The sequence below is a fragment of the Sus scrofa genome, chromosome 6, assembly GCF_000003025.6.
Source record: "Sus scrofa isolate TJ Tabasco breed Duroc chromosome 6, Sscrofa11.1, whole genome shotgun sequence".
Taxonomy (NCBI): domain Eukaryota; kingdom Metazoa; phylum Chordata; class Mammalia; order Artiodactyla; family Suidae; genus Sus; species Sus scrofa.
In genome coordinates this window covers 150,230,488-150,252,308 of record NC_010448.4, presented here as the reverse complement: position 1 = coordinate 150,252,308, position 21,821 = coordinate 150,230,488, and the positions used below count along the sequence as shown (strand labels likewise).

Here is a 21,821-nt window from a genome sequence, read left to right as displayed (position 1 = left end):
TCTTGGGGCACCAACTCTTCAAGGGATGCTCACAGTTACCCTGGCAGATGCAGAAAGCTTCCTATGAATCATTTTCTAGGTCTTTTCTTTCCTTACCCATCCAAAGTATTTCTTATAATATCGTGGCATTTGGGGATACTCAGCTTTAGAGTGAAAAAAAGCCCGAGTTTCTCTTGTGTTTGCCATTCTGAAGAGCCATGCCTGACTGAGTCTGTAATGAAAGCAGTCATCTAGAAACCTATGTAGATGGATCACAGATGAAGTTGAGGCTCTTGGATATGATATTGCAGAATTTTAGAGATGCTCTGCTTTTGTGTATCTTCATATAGAACAGTTTTATTGAGTTATAATTCACGTACGATGCAATTCACTCATTTAGAAGCTACAGTTATGTCTGACAGATCACTGCAGTGCTGATAGCTTCATAATGCAATGAAGCCCTGTATAATGATGGCGTTGGCAATAAAACTAATACCAGATTCAGTTCTGCCTTTGTTGTAGGTTATATATTCATGAACATGATATGGTATGACGTTCAGATTCCATTCAGTACTCAATTTTGAAATAAGGTCCTACCTGTATTAAAATATGAATGTCAGTAAATTTCTACTAGTGTGTGGTATTAACAATGCATAATTATGATTGCTATTCGACTAGTGTTCAAATAATATGTCCTACATTTCTTAGTTTCCTTAATTTAAATACATTACCTAGAAATAACTGTTTTTAAAGTTGTTCTTTTAATATGCATCCTATGATATTAATGTTATTTGACTCTTAATTGCATCACCCCCGATTAAACGAGAATGTTTCTTGTTTGTAGGGAGCAGCTGCAGATGACGGCCGATTGAAGCGAGGTGATCAGATTTTAGCAGTTAATGGCGAGACTCTGGAAGGCGTTACTCATGAGCAAGCCGTGGCCATTCTTAAACACCAGAGAGGGACTGTAGTCTTAACTGTGCTGTCATGAGCCTCGGGTCCTGATCAGAGGTAGTTGTTGTTGTAGAATATCCATAGGAAGCCCACGATCTGAAAGAGGATGAAAAGCAGTCTCAACCAAAACCCACCTTCACTCTTACTGTCTTATCCTCGCTTCTTAGAAGAGACAGCCAAGGATTCCCATGACTCTCCCAAGTCAACAAACAGTCCAGTGTTTCCCAGCCTCTCTCACCTCTTGGTGAGGTCAATTCCTGACAGCTGAATTAGTCTTATGCATTTTGCATTTAACATCAATGTCTGTCCACATTTGCAAGTGGTTCTGTTTAAATTTGCTGAAACTAAAGTTCATAGCCTCTCATTCCTTATGTCCTTCTCTTCCCATCCTGACTCATACGGAGGCTGAGCAGCAACCAGATCTCATCCAATGAACAGAAACAAATGTTAAGCATCCTGTCATCTCACTCATGATTTACCTATGCTAATTGTCTCTTCAGATACACCAGGAAACATTAGCAGTGTAATTAACTTAGCAGTGATCCCCATGATGAAATACCAAATTCTTCCGTGGGAAATTACTATACTCTTTTCTGTACAGCTTATCGTCACATAAGTCTCAAATTCATTTCTCTGGATAGATCTTTATAAGTTAGTCATTGGTGATTATGATGAGTCAATTTGCAGACTGTAATCTAAAAATTCTGAATGGCTTCCTAATTATTTTCTTAGCTACATAAATGCATACTATTGAGCAACTGCACCTTATTCTCAGCCGGAACAATTAGCTTCCATGTTCTGAATCCTAACAATGCTAAGTGATGCCTAAGTCTGGGAATTTCATCTGGAGTTAATGGCATCTCAGCAGGCAGGGCATCATTACCACCCCTCAGGCTTCAGATGAGGAGGTGGAAGCCCCAGCGTCACCCCACAGAGATCAGTGAGTTTTGCCTCAAGTCAGCCGAGGTCTGGATGGCCTTGGCACTGTGCAAAGTAAAGTGACAGTTGTGAAGATCCCTCCCCTTGGCTCCCTCCCTGTCAGTCTAACAGCACAGACTGTAGGACCATAGATGGAGCAATGCAGTTAGCCACAAAGTGACTGAGCAAATGAACTGAGCCTTGGGAGTCAGTGGTGGCCCCTTGGCTAATAATGTTTCCTGGTCTCCAGGGAGCCTCCGATTTGCTGAAGTGTGCATGCTAAGAAAGCAACTACAGAAAATACAAGAATACCTTTCAGTTTGGTGAGCAGCCTTCTTATTCAGGTATTAGCAGGAAAAGGGGGAGATGCTTATCAGTGAATGTTCTAGGTTCCTCTATAAAAAGTGTGCCATGTAAGATGCGTACCAATAGTGTGGCATTATTTAACAAAAACACAGTGCTACAAATGAGTCACAAAAATTAGCAAAATGTAGTGGGCTCTAATTTAAAATGTGATTTGATAAGAAGTAGAGACTTTAATTGAGAGCTATCTTTCAGTCGCTGTAATCACAAAGTGCATTAACCCTTGTTGGAATATTCTGTGGCTATTCCAAAGTATAGAGTGCCTAAATTTTCTGTTGAAAATGTCTTTCATGACTGGTATCAAGTTTTCTGAAATTACACATGGCTTTTGAAATTTCTAACGTATCCCAAGATCTGCAGTGTTGTTAAAAACTGTCCTTCAATGCATGAAACCTATCAGCCTCAGAATGTTCTATGGTAATTATATCTGCAAGAACATCTCAAGCAGCCAAGAAGAAATGAAGCCCAAATAAAACTTGAAAATGCACCTTAAAAAATATATATATAATATGATGTATATTATATATATATATATATATACACACACACTTTTGAAATGTGATTCTGCTTGATTTTGATGGAATGGCCATTAAATTCACATTTTGAAATAATACATCATTGCTGTTTCTTTTTTGCTGCACTGTGCAGTGGCTTGATGTGGGCTCTCAGTTCCCAGACCAGGGACTGAACCCGGGCCACAGTGTGAAAACCCCTAATCCTAACCACTAGACCACCAGGGAACTCCCCTTGTTGTATTTCTTTACACAGTATCCTCTTAGGACATGCTACGAAAAGTCTATTGATAAAGGAATTGTGATACTTTATACTCCTTGCACCAGTAAATTGATAGAACTAGTGCTTCTCATAACTGATTCTTTCTTGCATGACTAATAAATGTTTTCCCCAAAACATTTGTTTTTGCATCAGAACTTACCAACAAACTAAGAGGATGTGAAGATGAGAATTTGTGAAAGGAGTAGTTCTCTCATAGCCACATATATTGTTATAACCTCATCATTTGGGCCATTTAATTATAGTAATGATATTACAAATTAGAGTTAGCATGAGAGGAAATTAAGACAGAAAAGATAAAAATGCTGAATGTTTGGAGTTCCCGTCATGGCTCAGCAATTAACGAACCCAGCTAGTATCCATGAGGATACAGGTTCGATCCCTGGCCTTGCTCAGTGGGTTAAGGATCCTGCATTGCTGTGGCTGTGGTGTAGGTCAGCGACTGCAGCTCTGATTCTGCCCCCTAGCCTGGGAACCTCCATATGCTGCGGGTACAACTCTAAAAAGACGAAACAAACAAAACAAAATGATGAATGTCTGTATGTATAAAATGTTTCTAAAGATTCTAAATAAATATTGTTGCCAGGGAGCAAATGGAGTTTTATTTTATACAAAAATATTAATTTCTGCATCTGATTTTTTTTTTTTTTTTTTTTTTTTTTGGTCTTTTCTAGGGCTGCTCCCTCGGCACATGGAGGTTCCCAGGCTAGGGGTCTAATCAGAGCTGTTGCCTCTGGCCTACACCACAGCTCACAGCAACACTGGATCCTTACCCCACCGAGCAAGGCCAGGGATCAAACCCACAACCTCATAGTTCCTAGTCGGATTCATTAACCACTGTGCTATGACAGGAACTCCTGCATCTGATTTTCTTTCTTCAGCTATTATGTTCCCAAATAGAAAGGAAAAAAAAATTCAACTTTTCACAAAGTTTTCCAATCCCCTTAACAATCTGGGGCCCATTAATAACTATCTTGTATTAATTGCCAGCTGTGTTGTCAGGCATTAGAAGAGATGCTTTACAAAGGAGCCAGTATAGCAGTCCAGAAGGTGAGTTTTCTGGGACATAAAGAACAGACTTGTGGTTGCCAACCGTAGGGGGAGGGAGTGGGATGGCCTAAGAGTTGGGATTAATAGATGCAAACTATTGCATTTAGAATTATCCACAAAGTCCTACTGTTTAGCACAGGGAACTCTACCCAGTCTCCTGGAATATATAACTGAGTCATTTTGCTGTATAGCAGAAATTGGCACAACATTGTAAATCATCTGAATTTTAAAAATAAACGAGTTCCTACTGTGATGCAGCAGATTAAGATCTGGCATTGTCTCAGTGGTGGTACGGGTCGATCCCTGGCCCAGCACAGTGGGTTAAGATGTGGCTCTATCACAATCCCAGGTCCAGGAACTTCCGTATGTTGCAGATGTGGCCAAATAAAAATTTTTTAAAAATCTAACATTAGATTCAATGGGGAAAAAAAGGTGTATGTGGGGGAGATGAGTCTTGGCATGACACTGCTGGAGTTTGAATCCTGAGTTATTAGCCATGTGACCTTATCCAAATTATTTAGTCTCTTTGGCTAGAAGGGGGGAAGGGGTTTTAAGCACTATAGTGAATAAAATCTAAGTAGAACCCTTAGTCTAGTACCTGGCTCATAGTAAGTACTACGTAAATATTAACAATAAACCTTTTATCCCATTTATAGAGGTCTAAATTTAGACACTGGAGATTAGTGGTGTAAATCAGTAATGACCTTTAAAAAAACTATTTTTGAGGGTGGCTTAGCTCTGAATGGTTGCCCCAAATCAGATAACGAAGTGTTTATCTGATTATGATGGCATGAGCTTGAGTAACTAGAGCTTGTGTTTTCAAGAAGCTGCAACTAAGCTGAAATCAAGGCTTCAGCCGTCAGCTGTGCTGCTGGGATGGGAGTAGTACCAGCTCATATGCCTGCCCCTGCCACCCACGTCCAGAACTATCACCCCTTGGCAAGGAATTTTAACCTGGTATGTACCTTAGTTCCATGAATTTGGAATTGTAAACTGTATTTTATCAACTCAGCGACACTGCCTTTCTTCCCTTCTTCACACTTACCCATTGTCAGCGAAGTCAGCCTCCTCCCAACAGATGATAAGCTTTGCAAACAAGGACTAGGTCTTATTGATCTTCATGTTAATTCCATCCAGCGTCCTTTTCAAATTCTGTATGTCCCATCTTTAGATGGGTTTTTTGTTTGTTTTTTGTTTTTTTGTCTTTTTGCCATTTCTTGGGCCACTCCCGAGGCATATGGAGGTTACCAGGCTAGGGGTCTAATCGGAGCTGTAGCCACCGGCCTACACCAGAGCCACAGCAACTCGGGATCCAAGCTGCGTCTGCAACCTACACCACAGCTCACAGCAACGCCGGATCCTTAACCCACTGAGCAAGGCCAGGGACCGAACCCGCAACCTCATGGTTCCTAGTGGGATTCTTTAGCCACTGCACCACGACGGGAACTCTGTAGATGTTTTTTTATTTGTTTTTTTTTTTTTTTAATATCTTCCATTTCCCTCCTCATGTTCATGTTTCCCTTTGCATCAGAAGTCAGCAAATTTTTGATGTGAAGAACCAAATAATATTTTAAGTTTTTCAGGCCTTTGCAACCTTCGTCATAACTATTCAACTTTACCATGGAAGTATCAATAGATAATACATAAATGAACAAGCTGGCTGTGTTCTAATAAAGCTTTACTTACAAACACAGGCAGTGGGCCACATTTGCCCCACAGGCTGTACTTTACCCATGCATATACTTGAATGTATTTTAAGGTTTATGGTAGCTAAGATCCTTATCCAGAATTAGTATTCCGTCTTTGATATTCCTGAGAGGCTTTCTATTGATTGAAATATCTTTCCTGACTATGGATAGGTCTAATTTTTTTTTCTTTGAATGTCTGATAATTTTTTGTTGGATGCCAGACATTGTAAAATTTACATTATCAGAGGAGTTCCTGCTGTGGCACAGTGAACTAAGGTCTAGTGTTGTCTCTGTGGTGGCATGAGTTCAATCCCCAGCCCAGTGCATTGGGTTAAAGATCTGGCCTGCCACAGTGGCAAGGATTTGATCCCTGCCCTGGGAACTTTCATATGCCACAGCGGGGCCAAAAATAAAAAAGAAAATGTACATTGTTGGGTGATGGGTACCACTGCATTCCTTTAAGTAGCAGTAGACTGTTCTGGCATGCAGTTATGTTAACTTGTGATCAGTTTGATCCATTTGTAAAAAAATATTTTTTAGCCATGGAATGCAGTGACTTGATACGGGATCTCAGTTCCCAGACCAGGGGTGGAACCTGGGCCACAGTGGTAAAAAATGCCAAGTCCTAACCTAACCTAACTATACCACAAGGGAACTCCCAGTTGGAACCTTTCAATTCTTGATTTTAGGCTTTCTCAGGGTGGGTCTAATGCAGCCATTAGGGCTAACTTTGTCTCACTATTAAGTCATTATTCTGAAATTTCTACCCAATGCTTTGTGTTATGAGGTCTTTCTACTCTGACAGGTGGAAACTATCCATAGTCTGCACTCCAGATGGTTCTTCCCTGGCCTTGAGGAGTTCCCTCTTGTGCATGTGCAGATTGATATTCCTAACAAGACTTAAGCCGTGGCCTCCCTCAACTTTGATCTTGCTTTCCGCTGCTCATGGAGTCCATTTGGTTCCCTTTTGCTGACTTGGGGCCTGGGCACTGCTTCCAGGCAGTAAACTGGGGCACTTGTAGACCATCCCTTGTTTCCCCTCTTTGGGGCATTAAAATTCTGTGCTGCCTGTTGTCCGGTGTCTGAAAATGGTTGTTTAATATATTATACCCACTTTTCTAATTGTTCACTAGAAATTCCCATAGCATAGGTGGGTAATTCCCATAGCATTTCATTCATGGACAGAAGCAAAAGTCCTTTATCCTTGATCTAATCAAAAGGATTTGAGATGCTAATGAGCATTTTTCACAGTATGATGATTCGATTTTCTGTAAGCATTTTCTGCTCAAAGAAGCACTCTCCCAGGATACCCCTTGGTTTCTCCCAGTCTCTGGAATTGACAGTCCATTTGACTCAGTCCTTGGGCTCCTTCTCCCACCCCTGGCCATTGCCACACCTGCCCAGGTGACCTGGAGGGAGCATCATCTTCAGGACACACTTTATCAGGATCAGAACTACCACCACCTCATCTTGAAAGATGGAGCCACATCTCCTTTACTTAAGTGTTGGTTTTCAAACCTTGTGTCCCCAATTCCCTTCCCCAATTTTATATTTTATTTATACCTCTATTTTTCTATTAAAGGTGATCAGAATAGTGAGACTTTTTTGAGCACACAGTTTTCAATTTAGGTAATAACTCCAATTTTATGTCAGCCTAGTACAAACGGTAAGTTTTCAATAGCTTGACAAACTTCAGATTCTCTGTATTTAAGTAAAGATGAAAAAGAAATTTCACTGTCTGCATAAAACCAAGATAAAATTTGGAAGAGAAGTGTGTGTGCATGTGTGTTTAAAAGTCTCTAATCTCCACCCATTCTGAGCAGCACTCCATTTCCTGTCACTTTAAGGAGGAAGAAGCTGCTTTGGCCATGGGTCCCTGAGATGTTGCTATCAAGTATCAGGACCTGTGCTGGGCAAAGCTATACAGGAGCAAAAAAAATTCTGATCCTCCTTCTATAATCAGATTTTAGAAATCCTGGCCACCTCAGAATTGGAATCTGTTGGGAGTTCCCATTGTGGTTCAGCAGTAACGAACCAGGCTAGTATCCATGAGGATGCGGGTTCAATCCCTGGCCTCGCTCAGTGGGTTAAGGATCCGACATTGCTATGGGCTATGATATAAGGTAGCATACATGGCTCAGATCCCCTGTGGCTGTGGCGTAGGCCAGCAGCTACAGCTCCAATTGGACCCCTAGCCTGGGAACGTCCATATGCCGCAGGTGCAGCCATTAAAAAAAAAAAAAAAAATCAGCGTCTGTCCTGCTCACACCTGCTTGCCACTCCCATTTCACAGGTGGGGACAACATGCCAGAGGAAGTAAGGGGCTTGCCCATTCACTCAGCTAATTCGCAGGCGGAAAAGTCTTCAATAAACCTCGGTGGGAATTCATCAATTTAGAAAGCTATTGCAGAGCATCCACACATGGCTTGTAAATTAGCCCAACACTTTTAAAGCATATGTCAGTTCTCCCTAACTTAGTTCCCCCACACAAGGTTCTTACAAGACAAAAATAAAGCCTAGGAAGGAAGGGAAAAGAGAGGTAGCTTTTGGATATTGACAAAGAAACCCAGGCTGCCGACTCCACATTCAGCTCTACATTCTGGGAGAAATGCTTATGGCAGGGTGGAATTCTTCTCAAGACAGCCATGGCTGATGACAGGTACAATGTCGCCTGCCCCTCCTGCCTAATATCTTGTCTGTATATGTGCCCAGCTTTCCCCTCCTGGGAGAGCAGAAGAAATGGTGATGGAACCAGGGATACCAGCCACTCAACTCCAGAAACTTATTTTCCTGCGAACTTCAAGAGAGGTGTTTGAAAACAGGTTCCAAGTGGCCCCCATCCCGCTGAGGGATGGGATTTATTGTTTTTAAAGGTTGGGAGCAGAAATTACCTGCCTGACATAGTATTGGTCAGGGTCCTCCAGAGAAACAGAACCAATGGGGGGGTGGTGTGTGTATGAGAGAGAGAGAAGAGAGATTTATTACCTGGAACTGGCTCATGCAGTTACGGAAGCTGGCAAGTCCAAAATTGGCAGTTTCACAAACTCCAGAGAGTTGATGCAGATGAGTTCTAAAGGCTGCAGGAGAGTTCCCTCCTGCTCAGGGAGGCCAGTCTTTTTGTTCTATTCAGGACTTCAACTGCTGAAGTCCATACCCATGTCATGTGAGGCAATCTGCCAATTCAGAGTCTACTGATTTTTTTTTAATGAGTTTTTTTGTTTTGTTTTGTTTTTTGTTTTTTGGTTTTTTTAGGGCCACACTCGAGGCATATGGAAGTTCCTAGGCTAGGGGTCGAATCAGAGCTACAGCTGCTGGCCTACACCACAGCCACAGCAATGCGGGATCCAAGCCGAGTCTGCAACCTACACCACAGCTCATGGCAACACTGGATCCTTAATCCACTGAGCGAGGCCAGGGATTGAACCCTAAACCTCATGGTTCCTAGTCTGATTCGTTTCCGCTGTACCACAACGGAAACTCCCAGAGTCTACTGATTTATTTATTTATTTATTAGATTATAAGATTACATGTTTTTTGTTTTGTCTTTTCTAGGGCCGCACCTGAGGCATATGGAAGTTTCCAGGCTAGGGGTCTAATCGGAGCTGTTGCCGCTGGCCTATGCCACAGCCACTGCAACGCAGGATCCGAGCCGCATCTGTGACCTACACCACAGCTCACGGTAACGCCAGATCCTTAACCCACTGAGCAAGGCCAGGGATCGAACCGGCAACCTCATGATTCCTAGTCAGATTCATTAACCACTGAGCCACAACGGGAACTCCTGCATTTCTTTTTTTTTAACACATACACAACCGATTGGTTAGATTGAGTGTACTGATTTAAATGTTCATCTCATCCAAAACACCCTCAGAGTTGACACTTCACATCAGCTATCACAGACCCGATGGGACTTTGAACTGCAACTCCTCTAGAGGCAGCCTTGCCGTTAAGGTAAGCCTGGGCATGATCTCTATCCTCGTTCTCAACTGGTCTCCTGTCCCCCTCTGGTGTCCACAGCCCCGATGCTGTCACCATCACCACAATCACCTCCCCAGGCCCCTCGCAGATAGCTGAGATCTTGCCCCTGCCATCCCAGCACCAGGGAGCCCTAGGTATTTATATCTAATTAGGGGGCTTAGTGCATTCAGGGTAAAGTCCAAACTCAGCAGGTTATGGAGGCACTTCATGATTCAGCCTCCATCTCAACCTCCAGCAATAGGATTAACACTGGTGTCACCAGGTACCTCCCAGAATAAGCTTGCCAAGCTCTCTTTCCCTTAGGTCTTCGCACACCTTGTTCATTAGCAGAGAGAGCATGGCGCTCAAGGTTTAAACCACTGACGGGCAGCAGCAGCAGCTGGGAGAGATGCAAATGCGTGCTCTGCCCTGGACCAACTGAGTCAGAATCTCTGGGGTGGGGCCCAGCAATCTGTTTTCATTTGTTTTTGCTTCTTAGGGCTGCACCTGTGGTACATGGACCTTCCCAGGCTAGAGGTCAAATCGAAGCTGCAGCTGCCAGCCTACACCACAGCCACAGCAACGCCAGATCTGCACCACATCTGCAGTCTACACCACAGCTCTGGCAACACCAGATCCTAAACCCATTGATCGAGGCCGGGGAGCGAACCTGCATCTTCATGGATACTAGTTGGGTTCTTAACCCCTTGAGCCACAGTGGGAACTCCCCCAGCAACCTGTGTTTTAACTGACTCTCCAGTTGCCTCTGATACATACAGAGGTTGGAGAACCACTAGGGTGGACCACTCTCTTCCATTTTCCTTCTGGCCAGTGGTCAGTTACAGCTGCCAAGTTCTTTTTGGTAAATACCTGTGGACCCCTAGTGTTAGAGGCAGACAGGAAGGCAGGCCTCCTTCCTCACTGCCTTGCTCTCTCTCACACTGAAAGCCCCCCTGCCTGAGTTGGGCAACTGTACAACCATTCGTCAGCAGGCACCACAACATACAGCCCACCTGTCTAGAAAGTCTCTTGAGCTGTCCTTTCTTTTTAGGCCAGTGGTTCTCACCTTTGGCCGTACATTAAAATCATCTGGGTATTTTAAGTGCCCAAGGGCTGGCTACACGCCAGGCCAATATTGTAAATAGGAACTGCGGGGGGGGGGGGGAAGGTGAGGTCCAAGGATTTTTTTTTAAGGATCCCCCGGGGATTCTAATGTTCAGATGCCGTTAAGTACAATTGTTTTAGGTCCTCCCACAAACACCTGGCTTGAAAAGTTTCAGTCCCGGGCAATTGCAACAACATTCAGATGTTCTGACCCATCAGATAAACCCTTCTTGAGGAGGGGGTGGAGATGGGACAGGCTGAACTGAGAGTTCTCAACCCAGAAGGCCCCTTGAAGGTGCTGGCTTTAGATCACCAGTTCCTATTCAAGCAAGAGTGGGGACAGTGCCGCTTCCATCCTCTTACCAACAGCAGATCGTGTACACATTCACTTCGCCTGATAATTACCCTTAAGGAGTTCCTGTTGTGGGTCAGCAGGTTAAGGACCTGATGTTGTCTCCATGAGGATGTGGGTTTGATCCCTGGCCTCAATCAGTGGGTTAAGGATCCGGCATTGCAGCAAGCTGCATTGTAGTTCACAGATACAGCTTGGATCTGGTGCTGTGGTGGTTGTGGTGTAGGCCAGCAGCTCCAATTGGACCCCTGGCCTGAGAACTTATATATGCTGCAAGCCTTTAAATAAAAGGAAAAGAAAAAAAAAAAAAAGCCACAGGTGCGGCCCTAAAAAAAAGACAACAACAACAACAACAAAAAAGACAAAAAAGAAAGAAATTACCCTTAAGATAATTAATGAACCTTTTAATTTTTGATGTTGATGTGTGGAGCCATCCCAAGAGTATAATATCTTTCCATCGCTATTGAAGACATTCTAGAAGCATGTGGTGTTAGATGCTAATTATCCACTTTTTGGACATAAGATTCCTATTTGGGGTACAACCTCAGTGTTAATTCACCATCCTGGGGTGTAGAGTAAAGCTAGTTTAAGTGCACATCACACAGAGTCTCTTTTGAAAAAGTCACTTCCTCCAGGAAGACTTCCCTGACTTCACATATCTTGTTAAGTCTCTCTCCTCTTTTTGGGGTCAACTGTGGAGCTTCCCTATGCTATCAACTATAAGAAAGTTGGCAACTGTTAAACTCTCTCTCTTATTCATGCCAAATTCTGAACACCTTAAGGACAAAGTTTCCCACTTGTACCCCCAGCACCTAGCATATTTCCTGGCACAAACTAAATGTTCAAATATTTGTTGAATTGAAACATGTGGCCAGGCACTGTACCAGATACAATTTTTTAAATCTCTCTGTGCTTTACTTTGAAATGTATCTTTTAAAAGAAAGTCTTCACGGATGAATAGATGGATGGATACATGGATAGCTGTGTGATAATACAAGTCTAGTAAAATGTTAATGACAGTCTTGGTGGTGGATGTTCTCTGAAATTTTTCAGCTTTGCTGAATGTTTGAAATTTTGCATAAGAGAATATTGGGGGGAGACCCAATGCATCTTCACAATCCTTAAGGATAGATTTTATTGTCCTCACCGTTTACAAAAGGTGGAAACTAATAATCAAATAAATTAGAAACCTGCTCAAGGTCACACAAAGAAGGAAGTGGGATCACACCGACTCTGCCAAACCATTTCCCCCTCTGCTCTGAGACAGACTCCTTTTCTGTTTGTCAGACAGAATGCGGTCACCAGGTCCAGATAGCCCAGTTGTGACCCATGAATTAAATGGAAACGTTTTGTTTCCAGGATTGGGAAGGCTACAATGCTTGCTTCTGACCAACGCAGAGGGTAGAGGTGGGGTTTCCTGTTTCCCTAGGGAGCTGGAGGACTCCCCTCACCCCCACCCCAACACACACTCCTTCCCGGAAGTGGCCTGACTGCTCAGTAGGCAATGTCCTTGCTTCACAGAGCCATTCTGTATTAACATTAGACAAAGATGCCTCAATTAAATGTGGCTTAAAAATCAAAGCGGAGGATCAAGGACTCGTCTGAAACACCACCGGGACTCTCCCAAAGCTTCGGAGTTTTATGTCCATAATGGAAATATAATTACTCTGTTCAAACCTTTCCTTAAAACACTGGTTTTCTAGAGACATGGGAGGATTTTAACCAGGGAAGTTTGCCAGGCATTTGGTTTGCCGAACGCAGTGAGGTCAGGACACGTGCTTCACTGGCAGGTTGATACTCTTTCACCTGCAAAGGCTAGAAATGAAAGCCTGGCTCAGGGTCACTTGCACCCAAACTTGCTCACTTTAGACTCCAAGTGCGTCCCTCCCGGCGGCAACCTGCGAAACCACAGACAGCCGCGCGGGGGCGCACGAGAGACGCTGCGAGTCCTCGGAGTCTGCAATCAGCAGCTGCACCAGATTGGGGGGAAAAACATGTACCATTTAGCTGAGTCTTCAGTAACTAGAAGAGGAAGTGAAGGATGGAGAAGGGCAGAGATTTGGAAAGTTGGCCCTCCCAGCCGGCCACGTTATTAAGAGTAAAGGAGCGTGGACATCACATCTCGTAGTTGTTAGTGGTTTGGTCCTATGACCAGGTTTGATTGCATTATAAGCTCCACGTTTCCATTAACTGAATTGTCTGGCTCTTGACAGTGAGCAAATAAGTTAGAGATGTTAGGATTTCAGGGCTAGGGCAAGAATTTCAGTCCTTAAGATCCCTTCCCCCACCACCACCTCTCGGGGCCCCCTCCACCCCTCGACCCCCCCCACCTCTCGCCCCGGCGCCCATCGTCCTGCTCCCTTTCAGAACCTGAGCTCTGGCACAGTCCTATTGCTGGAATTTATCATTTTATTGTGCATTTTAAAATTGCTTTTGTTAGATACACTTAGAAAGTGCTAAAAGATTTAACAGTCATTAAAATCGATTTTAAAACAACGAGGTACAGTAAGACCTTTTCAGTTACTATTCATGTAACATTTATTAAGAGCTGACTGTGTGTTAGGTTCCAGAGATACAGAAGCTAATAAGACATATTCCCTGTCCTTGACCGCCTTGGTCTAAAGGGGAGGCAGGTAAGGAAATGGTACTGCCGTAGTGGGAGGTTGATATTAGGGCCAAGGGAGGTCATGCTGTGATGGGGGCGAGTAGAGGGTGCTATGGAAACTGCCTTCAGAGGCTTTGGGAGCAGTCACAGGTGGCTAGGTGGCTAGGTGAAGGGGTGACAAGGAGTCCAGGGAGAACAGCAGCATTTTCAAAGTGAAAATCAACAATGGTGAGTTCAGCAAACTACCAAGGGTCAAGTGTGACTGGAACATGAGATTTGAGAAGTGGGATCAGAGGTAACTGGGCAGACAGACAGGATCCAAGTCAGGAAGGAGCCTCTGGGCCACTTCCCAGCCTAGACTTTATCTTTTCAGCATCCTGGAGTCACTGAGAACATTTAATCTGGGAAGTTTTGTGGTCAGATTTGCCCTTTAAAGAAATCACTCTAATAGTGGAGTAAGAACAAGAGTTGTATGTCTGAAAAAAATCTCAAATATCTGCCCTGATGTCCAAAATACTCCAGCATTCCCCTCCCCTTTGAAATTGATTTGGGGAAAAAATGGGGGGTGAGTAATAAACTTTCTAATTGTGAGTGGAAAGGGCTGGTTGAGAGCTCATCAAGGAATAAGTCTGAAAACACAATAGCCCTCTCAGAAAAGGGATGTGTCCATGAACCATCAGATAAGATCCCTGACCTCTCAGAGGGTCGAGTCACTGCACAAAAGGAAGGAAAGATGGCTGGGTGAGGTTCGAGGAGTCTGGTGCAAGTGCTCATTCGTCCCACTTCTCAAGACCCTAGGTCACAGTGCTTATTGTCCTGGGGTTATTAGGATTGTTTATAGAGATAGAAGAGGAGGTGAGTGTGAATTATGCTGAAAAGGGAATGTGATTGAACTAGCTTAAGTTAGTTGAACTCTGGTAGAAGATCACTTCTGGGAGCTGGCTTTTTAAAAGATCTTCTGTGATGCCTCCAAAACCTGTTCGCCCCCGTCTTCTCCATCTCAATCAACACCTTCACCTCCATCTAGCTGGCCAAGTCAAAACCCTAGAGGTCACCCTCACGTCTTAGCCACCCCAGAACTGCTGGGTCTGCTCCAAATGCGTGTCTGTAGAAGGTCCACTTGGCTCCATCTCCAGAGGCACCAGCCTGGTCCCGACCTCCATCGTTTCTGCCTGGAACAGCTTCTGACTGCTCTCTCAGTTTTCAGCCTCTCAGCCTTCAGTTCATACTCTATAGAACCGAATGATCTTCTCGAAATGTTAATAGGACCTTGTAACCCCTTCTCCACTCCTGCTTCAAACCCTTCATTGACCTCAGGATAAATTCATTTCCTGTTTGACATGACCGAGAATAATCTCTTCTTAACAGCATCTCCTGTGCTGTTGCAACCTCTTTCAGTTCCTTTTGTCCTGAGCTTCTGACCCCAGGGCCTGCACTCAAGTTCTTTCTCCCACTTTCGAGCCTAGTCAACGCTTCCTCTTCCCCCAATTCCAGATTTGGTGTCTCTTCGGAGAGGTCATTCATGATGCCACCATAACCTAATACCCCCTCCTCATCCTGTTGTTATTTTTATATTAGTACTTGTTTCTTTGCTTCTGTGACATTTATAATAGTATGCAATTGTGTATTTATTTGGGTTTTTTGTTTACTCTGTGGCTCCCCTGCTTGATTGCAAGTGTAAAACAAAGAATGTTGCCCATTCTCCAGTTCTGTAAGGATCAAGTCATTAGCCACAGCAGTTGCTGACTGACAGTGTGCCCTGGAAACAGTTCCAGCCAAAGAACAGGATGAGGCACTCTGCTTTGAAAACAAGCCCTTAGAAAGTTAGATGTACCTTGGGAAAATTTTTAATGAAACTTTTATGGATTCTTGCATCTTCCCATACATAGGAAAATCACTAAAATCATTAACTGAGGTATCCGCCCTCATGGTTGGCAGTAACCTTATATCAAGATTTAGGAGAGTTCCCGTCGTGGCTCAGCGGTTAACGAATCCGCTGAGGAATTCGTTAACGAATTCCGCTGAGGAAACATGAGGTTGTGGTTAGGAAACATGAGGTTGCGGGTTCGATCCCTGACCTTGCTCAGTGGGTTAAGGATCTGGCATTGCCATGAGCTGTGGTGTAGGTCGCAGATGCTGCTCGGATCCTGCGTTGCTGTGGCTCTGGTGTAGGCTGGCAGCTGCAGCTCCGATTCGACCCCTAGCCTGGGAACCTCCATATGCTGAGAGAGCAGCCCTAGAAAAGGCAAAAAGACAAAAAAAAAAAAAAAAAAGATTTGGGCTTGTCTGCACGTACTCCCAAGCCAAAATCATATTTATACTGGCCCCTCCCTGCTCCCCTTTGGAGCAGTTCCTCAGAGCTGTCTGTGGGGCTCTTTCCCAGGCTATAGTCCTCAGTAAGTTCCCCGAATAAACTGAAACTCACACTCTTATGTTGTGTGTGTTGCTTTAAGTTGGCCCAAGCTTCATGAAGACAGGGACCATGACTATCTCACCACGGTGTATCCATCCAGCTCTGCACATTGCTCGCCATGTAGTAGTTGCTCAATTAACATTCACTGAAGTAGTGATTTTGTAAATCTTCTTGACCCTCCACAGTTAGAATCCTTCCGTTTGGTATTACACAGAGATACTATTGTTTAGCAGTTATGTGCATGGACTCTGGAGCAGGAACACCCAGGTTCAAATTCTGGCTCTTAGAACTTTGGGCAAGTTAGTCTGCCTTAATATCCTCATCTGGAAATGGGGAAGATGGTGATAAGAATACGACTTACTGGAGTTCCCGTCGTGGCCCAGTGGTTAACAAATCTGACTAGGAACCATGAGGTTGCGGGTTCGATCCCTGGCCTTGCTCAGTGGGTTACAACTCCGATTCGACCCCTATCCTGGGAACCTCCATGTGCCATGGGAGCGGCCCTAGAAAAGGCAAAAAGACAAAAAATAAAAGATAAGACTTACTTCATAGGATAACATAACATAGGGCAATTGAACAAATTATCGTAGATGTAAAAACAGCAGTGCTTGGCACATAGTAAAATTAGCTATTTTTCTAATAGCTAATTTTAAAAACCATCAAAATTTAAGATTTTTTTACTTGAAGAAAAGTAGAATGGAAAACAAAGAGCAGAAGTAAGAAAGTCTACGTGCAGAGGAATTATTTCTTAGGATGCAAAATTCCATCAAACATTATCTCCATAATCTTTTTTTGGGGGGGTGGGGGTCTTTTTAGGGCCATACCCATGGCACATGGAGGTTCCCAGGCTAGGGGTCGAATTGGAGCTACAGCTGCCAGTTTACGCCACAGCAACGCTGGCAACCGCGTCTGCGACCTAAACCACAGCTCATGGCAATGCTGGATTCTTAACCCACTAAGGATTAAGGAAGGAACTTTCATCTTCATGGATACTGGCCAGGTTCATTACTGCTGAGCCACAACGGGAACTCTTAGTCTCCATAATTCTAACTAGAGACTGTTACGTTTGTAGAGAAGTTATAGATTCCTTTAATCTATGCAATTCCGTGTTTTGGACATCCTGGCTAATGTAGTAAATCAGGAAATAATGAGCTGGCAATATTATTAAGAATTAATAAGGGGTTCAGGTTGTGGTTCAGTTGTAACAAATCTGACTAGTATCCATCAGGTTGCAGGTTTGATCCCTGGCATCGCTCAGTGGGTTAAGGATCCAGCATTGCCATGAGCTGTGGTGTAGGTCGCAGATGCAGCTCAGATCCCATGTTGCTGTGGCTGTGGTGTAGGCTGGTGGCTGCAGCTAGGATTTGACCCCTAGCCTGGAACTCCATATGCCAAGAGTGTGGCCCTAAAAAGCAAAAAAAAAAGAGAGTAAGTTACCACGATCATTCCTAGTATACGCCGTGGAAATGATCAAAGTTGCACAAAGATTAATGTAACTAGATGGTCACACCAATACCGTACTAGATTTATAATAGTGAAAACAGCCTAAAGGTCTTCGTAATCCACATGGGAACAGGTAAACGCGACATGGCACAGAGCCACCCAGTGGAAAATGACGCGCCTAGTTCAAAGCACATTTTCAAAGTAATTTCTGTACTGGGGATACAAAATTAAAAGGCACAAAAGCAAGATTATAAAATGTTGCTTTTATCTGGGATATGTCATTTTAATTTTTAATCTCTAAAATTTCTGGACTTTCCAAACGTTTATACTTGAATGAAAAAGTGGTTTCTTTTTTAATCATAGAATGATTTTAGAAACTCATTATTTGTTTTATATTTTGGCATTCATCCCATCATTGTTACTGTTTCTCAAGAAACAGTATAGTCCATGAACAGTTTTCAGAAGGATTTTGGCGCAGACGGGTGGACACTTAGGGATCAGAATCTGCCCTTTCACCAAGCTCCTTGGGTAAATCTTCATTGAATACATGCTGAAGTTCCAAAATTTTGTTTTAACAACTAGGAAAGAAGAGAAAAACCTGTGTTTACTATTAGAGAAGTATAGATGGAGTGTAACCTTTAAAAATTGTGAACCACTATGATGTAACTTATACAATACTGTACAGCAGCTATGCTTCATTTAAAAAAAAAAAAAGGAACAAGGCGTCTCAAAAAAGCTATTCACAATCATGGCCAGAAGATGGCGCAGGTTTTCCATTGACCTGATCACTACCTTCAGAATGAAATCTTGTTCAAAAGAAATTGCTTAATCTCATTACCACAATCCAGGAGTGCACCCTCACCCAGAAATGAGAAACTAGAACCTTTTTTTTTTATTTGCTTTCTAGGGCCTCACCCATGGCATATGGAAGTTCCCAGGCTGGGGACTGAATGGGAGCTACAGCTACTGGCCTACGCCACAGCCACAGCAACGCAAGGATCTAAGCCTCGTTATCGGCCTACACCACAGCTCACGGCAATGCCGATCCTTAACCCACTGAGCGAGGCCGGGAATCGAACCTGCAACCTCATGGTCGCTAGTCAGATTCGTTTCTGCTACACCAGTGGGAACTCCCAAGAACTTTTAATGAAGGATGGAATTAAGCATTCTTTCTCCTTAGACGCCACTTTCCTCTAGAGAAAAATCAGTAGGTTAGGATATGACCTTTGGGCTAGAATACTACGACACCCCAAAGGAAAGCTCTAAGCAAACTCTTGTTTCATCTTGGCTGCAAAGTCAGGGCCAGCGGTTAGGGCAGTGTGGGTCTCTTTGGAATTTAGGAACTACAGGAGTGAAGGTCTCTCGTCCCAGCACAAGTAGAGATGGATGCAACAGACTCCCTAACCTGTTCTCTTCTTTTGCCTCCACTTTGAGTCCTCATGTCAATGGGAGCTGGAGGCAGAGCCCACCACCTTGGCACCTCTGCTGAACACTGCTAAGTAGTGATGGGAGCACAGTTCCCACAACATGTGCAGAATATGCCTTGTCCTTCAAGATCCAGCCCCATATTATGACTCCAAGAAACCTTGTCCAGGCCTCCCCTGCAAGCATCACTGACAGCTTTCTCTGCCATTCGTAGAACCCCTGCTTGCCTTTACCTTTTCAATGAACAAGTTGCATTAAAATTAATCTGTTTACGAGATCCATCTTTCCCAGGAGATGCTAGGCTGAGCCACTAGCTGTCACCTGTCAGCTACTGCCTTCCTACATATCAATCATAGACTGGGGGAGGGGGGAATATCATTCACAATAGCAATGAAAATAATTCTTACCTAGGAATAATATTAACCCCAAATAAGAAAATATGTAAGACCTATATGAGAAAAAAAATGGCCAAATTTGGAACAAATGATATTAACAATTTTTTTTTTTACCTCACCTGCATCCTATGGAAGTTCCTGGGCCAGGGGTCAAATATGAGCCACAGCTGTGCCACAACTGCAGCAATGCTGGATCCTTAACCCACTGTGACAGGCTGCGGATTGGACGCACGCCACCTCAGAGATAATGTCAGATGCTTAACCTGCTGCGCCATAGTAGGAACTCCAGATATTAACAATATCAATAACAAACATTTATAGGAGGCTTACCAGAGCACTATTCTAAGCACTTTTGCATATTTTAGATCACTTAACCAACAATCTATGAGGGAGGTACTACAGTATTTTAAGGGAAACAAAGGTACAAAGAGGTTAAGTAATTGCCTGATGAGACTTCATTCCTGGAAAGCTTGAATAATATACAAACTCCACCCCAATTGCTTTTATATTTAACCCAAATCTCATCAAAATCCCTAAAGAAGGAAAGTTCACTGTGGAAGAGGTTCATATTTTATGTAAGTGCCTAAGCGCTAGAAAAAATCCGAAAGAATGTGCATCAAATGTTGACCATAGTCTTTAATTCTTTATGCTTTCTTGTATTTAACAAACATCTCAATATGCGTGTGTCACTGAATTCTAAGCATTGTGAAAGGCACTTTCACTGAATTATCTCAAGTTTTCCCAAAACTTTGAGGCAGGTACTGTTTTGCCTGCCTGATAGCTTTTAGAAATGGAAGCATAGAGAGGTTAACCAACTTAAGTTCACAGAGCTGGTAAAGTGGTGGTTTCAGCCCAATAGCCTGAATCTGGCTCCAGCTGTCTTTTGAGTGGCCATTTCTACATTCCAAAAAACAATGACTGTACCCAGAGGTGACTGCCTTAATAGCAGAAGTCTCCGGATGCTGGGACTCGGGACAGTTCCTAATTCGGGCTAGAGGGTCAAACAGTACTTCTCCTTAGAGGAACAGAGGGTCAGCAAAGCAGGACTTTGAAAAACAGTGCTTGGCGCCCAGCATGTTTACACTAAACATTTGACAAGTGAGCTGATTAACCGAGCAAAGAGGGTGGATCTGGGGTGAGAAAGGGCTTCTCAAGCAGAATAAGCATAAGAGGTGTGTCTCTGCTCCTGCTCCAAGCTAGGTTTCTTCAACATTCGGATGCTACAAGTCCAGGAATGCCTCTGCCTTTGGGGCCAAGGGTGGTCTAGCAGGTGGCAGGAGTGTCAACTTCATAATCAAACTGAAACAGGCAAAATCTGTTCTGACAGTCCAGACAAGTCTGAAGAGCTGGGCAGACTCAAAGATGAACTGGTTTTGGACAAGAAGTCCGCTGCAAGGCTCAGCCTCTTTGCCCAAACCCCCTGGATAGTTCATTCTCTACTTCCAAGGTGATTCCTTAGGATTGTTTTAGACCAGGTAGGGGCCAAAGGGACATTTTTTTTCTAATGCTTTTCACTTATATTCCTTAAAAAATACATTTTTAGGATGACATCTAAAAATTTTGAATCGTAGTTTATTTCTTTATTTCTCTTTGTCTTTTTAGGGCCACACCTGCAGCATATGGAGGTTCCCAGGCTAGGGGTCCAATTGGAGCTGTAGCTGCTGGCCTATGCCACAGCCTAAGCAACATGGGATCTGAGCCGAGTCTGCAACCTACACCACAGCTCATGGCAATGCTGGATCCTTAACCCACTGAGCAAGACCAGGGATCGAACCTGCGTCCTCGTGGATGCTCGTCAGATTTGTTTTCACTGAACCACAGCAGGAACTCCCAAAGGATAAATTTTCTAGTGTTTTTTATATTCCGACATACTTTAAGTGTATTTTTTTTGTCAAAAATAGGTTTAGTTCATCCAGTTTATGGAAAATTATAAGCTAATTGGCATAGCCAGTCCCCTCAGACAAATCATACTTTCTATCAGGAAAAGTTGGAATTCACATTTTAGTCGAAATAATAGTGTTAAAGTATATCCTGGCGACATCTCTCTCACTTTTTCGATTCTCAGTCCAATAGAGATGGGTGGAGGGTAGGAAGGAAGAAAGAGAGGGAAGAGTGTGTGGATAAATGAAGGGGTGGGTGGATGGATGGATGGACGGGTGGGTGGATGGATAGATAGATGAGTGGATGAATGAGTGGATGGATGGATGGATGGCAGGATAGAGAGATTTGTTGCCTGGATGAGAGGAAGTACTCCCTTTTCAATATTTCTCAGGGAATCCTCCAGGCTGGGCCTGGAATTCCTACTCAGAAGCAGGCACTCTCACCTAGACTTTTATACCAGGGAGAAATGCCCCCATAGTGAGTCCAGTAATCATTCTGTAAA

The 21,821-nt window shown here is 43.5% G+C and overlaps 1 protein-coding gene across 5 annotated transcripts in view; it reads left to right on the top strand.

Annotated features, from left to right (window-relative positions):
• Positions 1-3,595, top strand: part of PATJ (PATJ, crumbs cell polarity complex component) — a 356,852-nt gene extending 353,257 nt beyond the window's left edge. For all 5 annotated transcript variants that reach the window (XM_021096559.1, XM_021096561.1, XM_021096558.1 and 2 more), the window contains one exon: positions 824-3,595. In XM_021096559.1, coding sequence (XP_020952218.1) covers positions 824-970 — 147 coding nt within the window. In that variant the 3' untranslated portion in view covers positions 971-3,595. The remainder of the gene's footprint in view (positions 1-823) is intronic.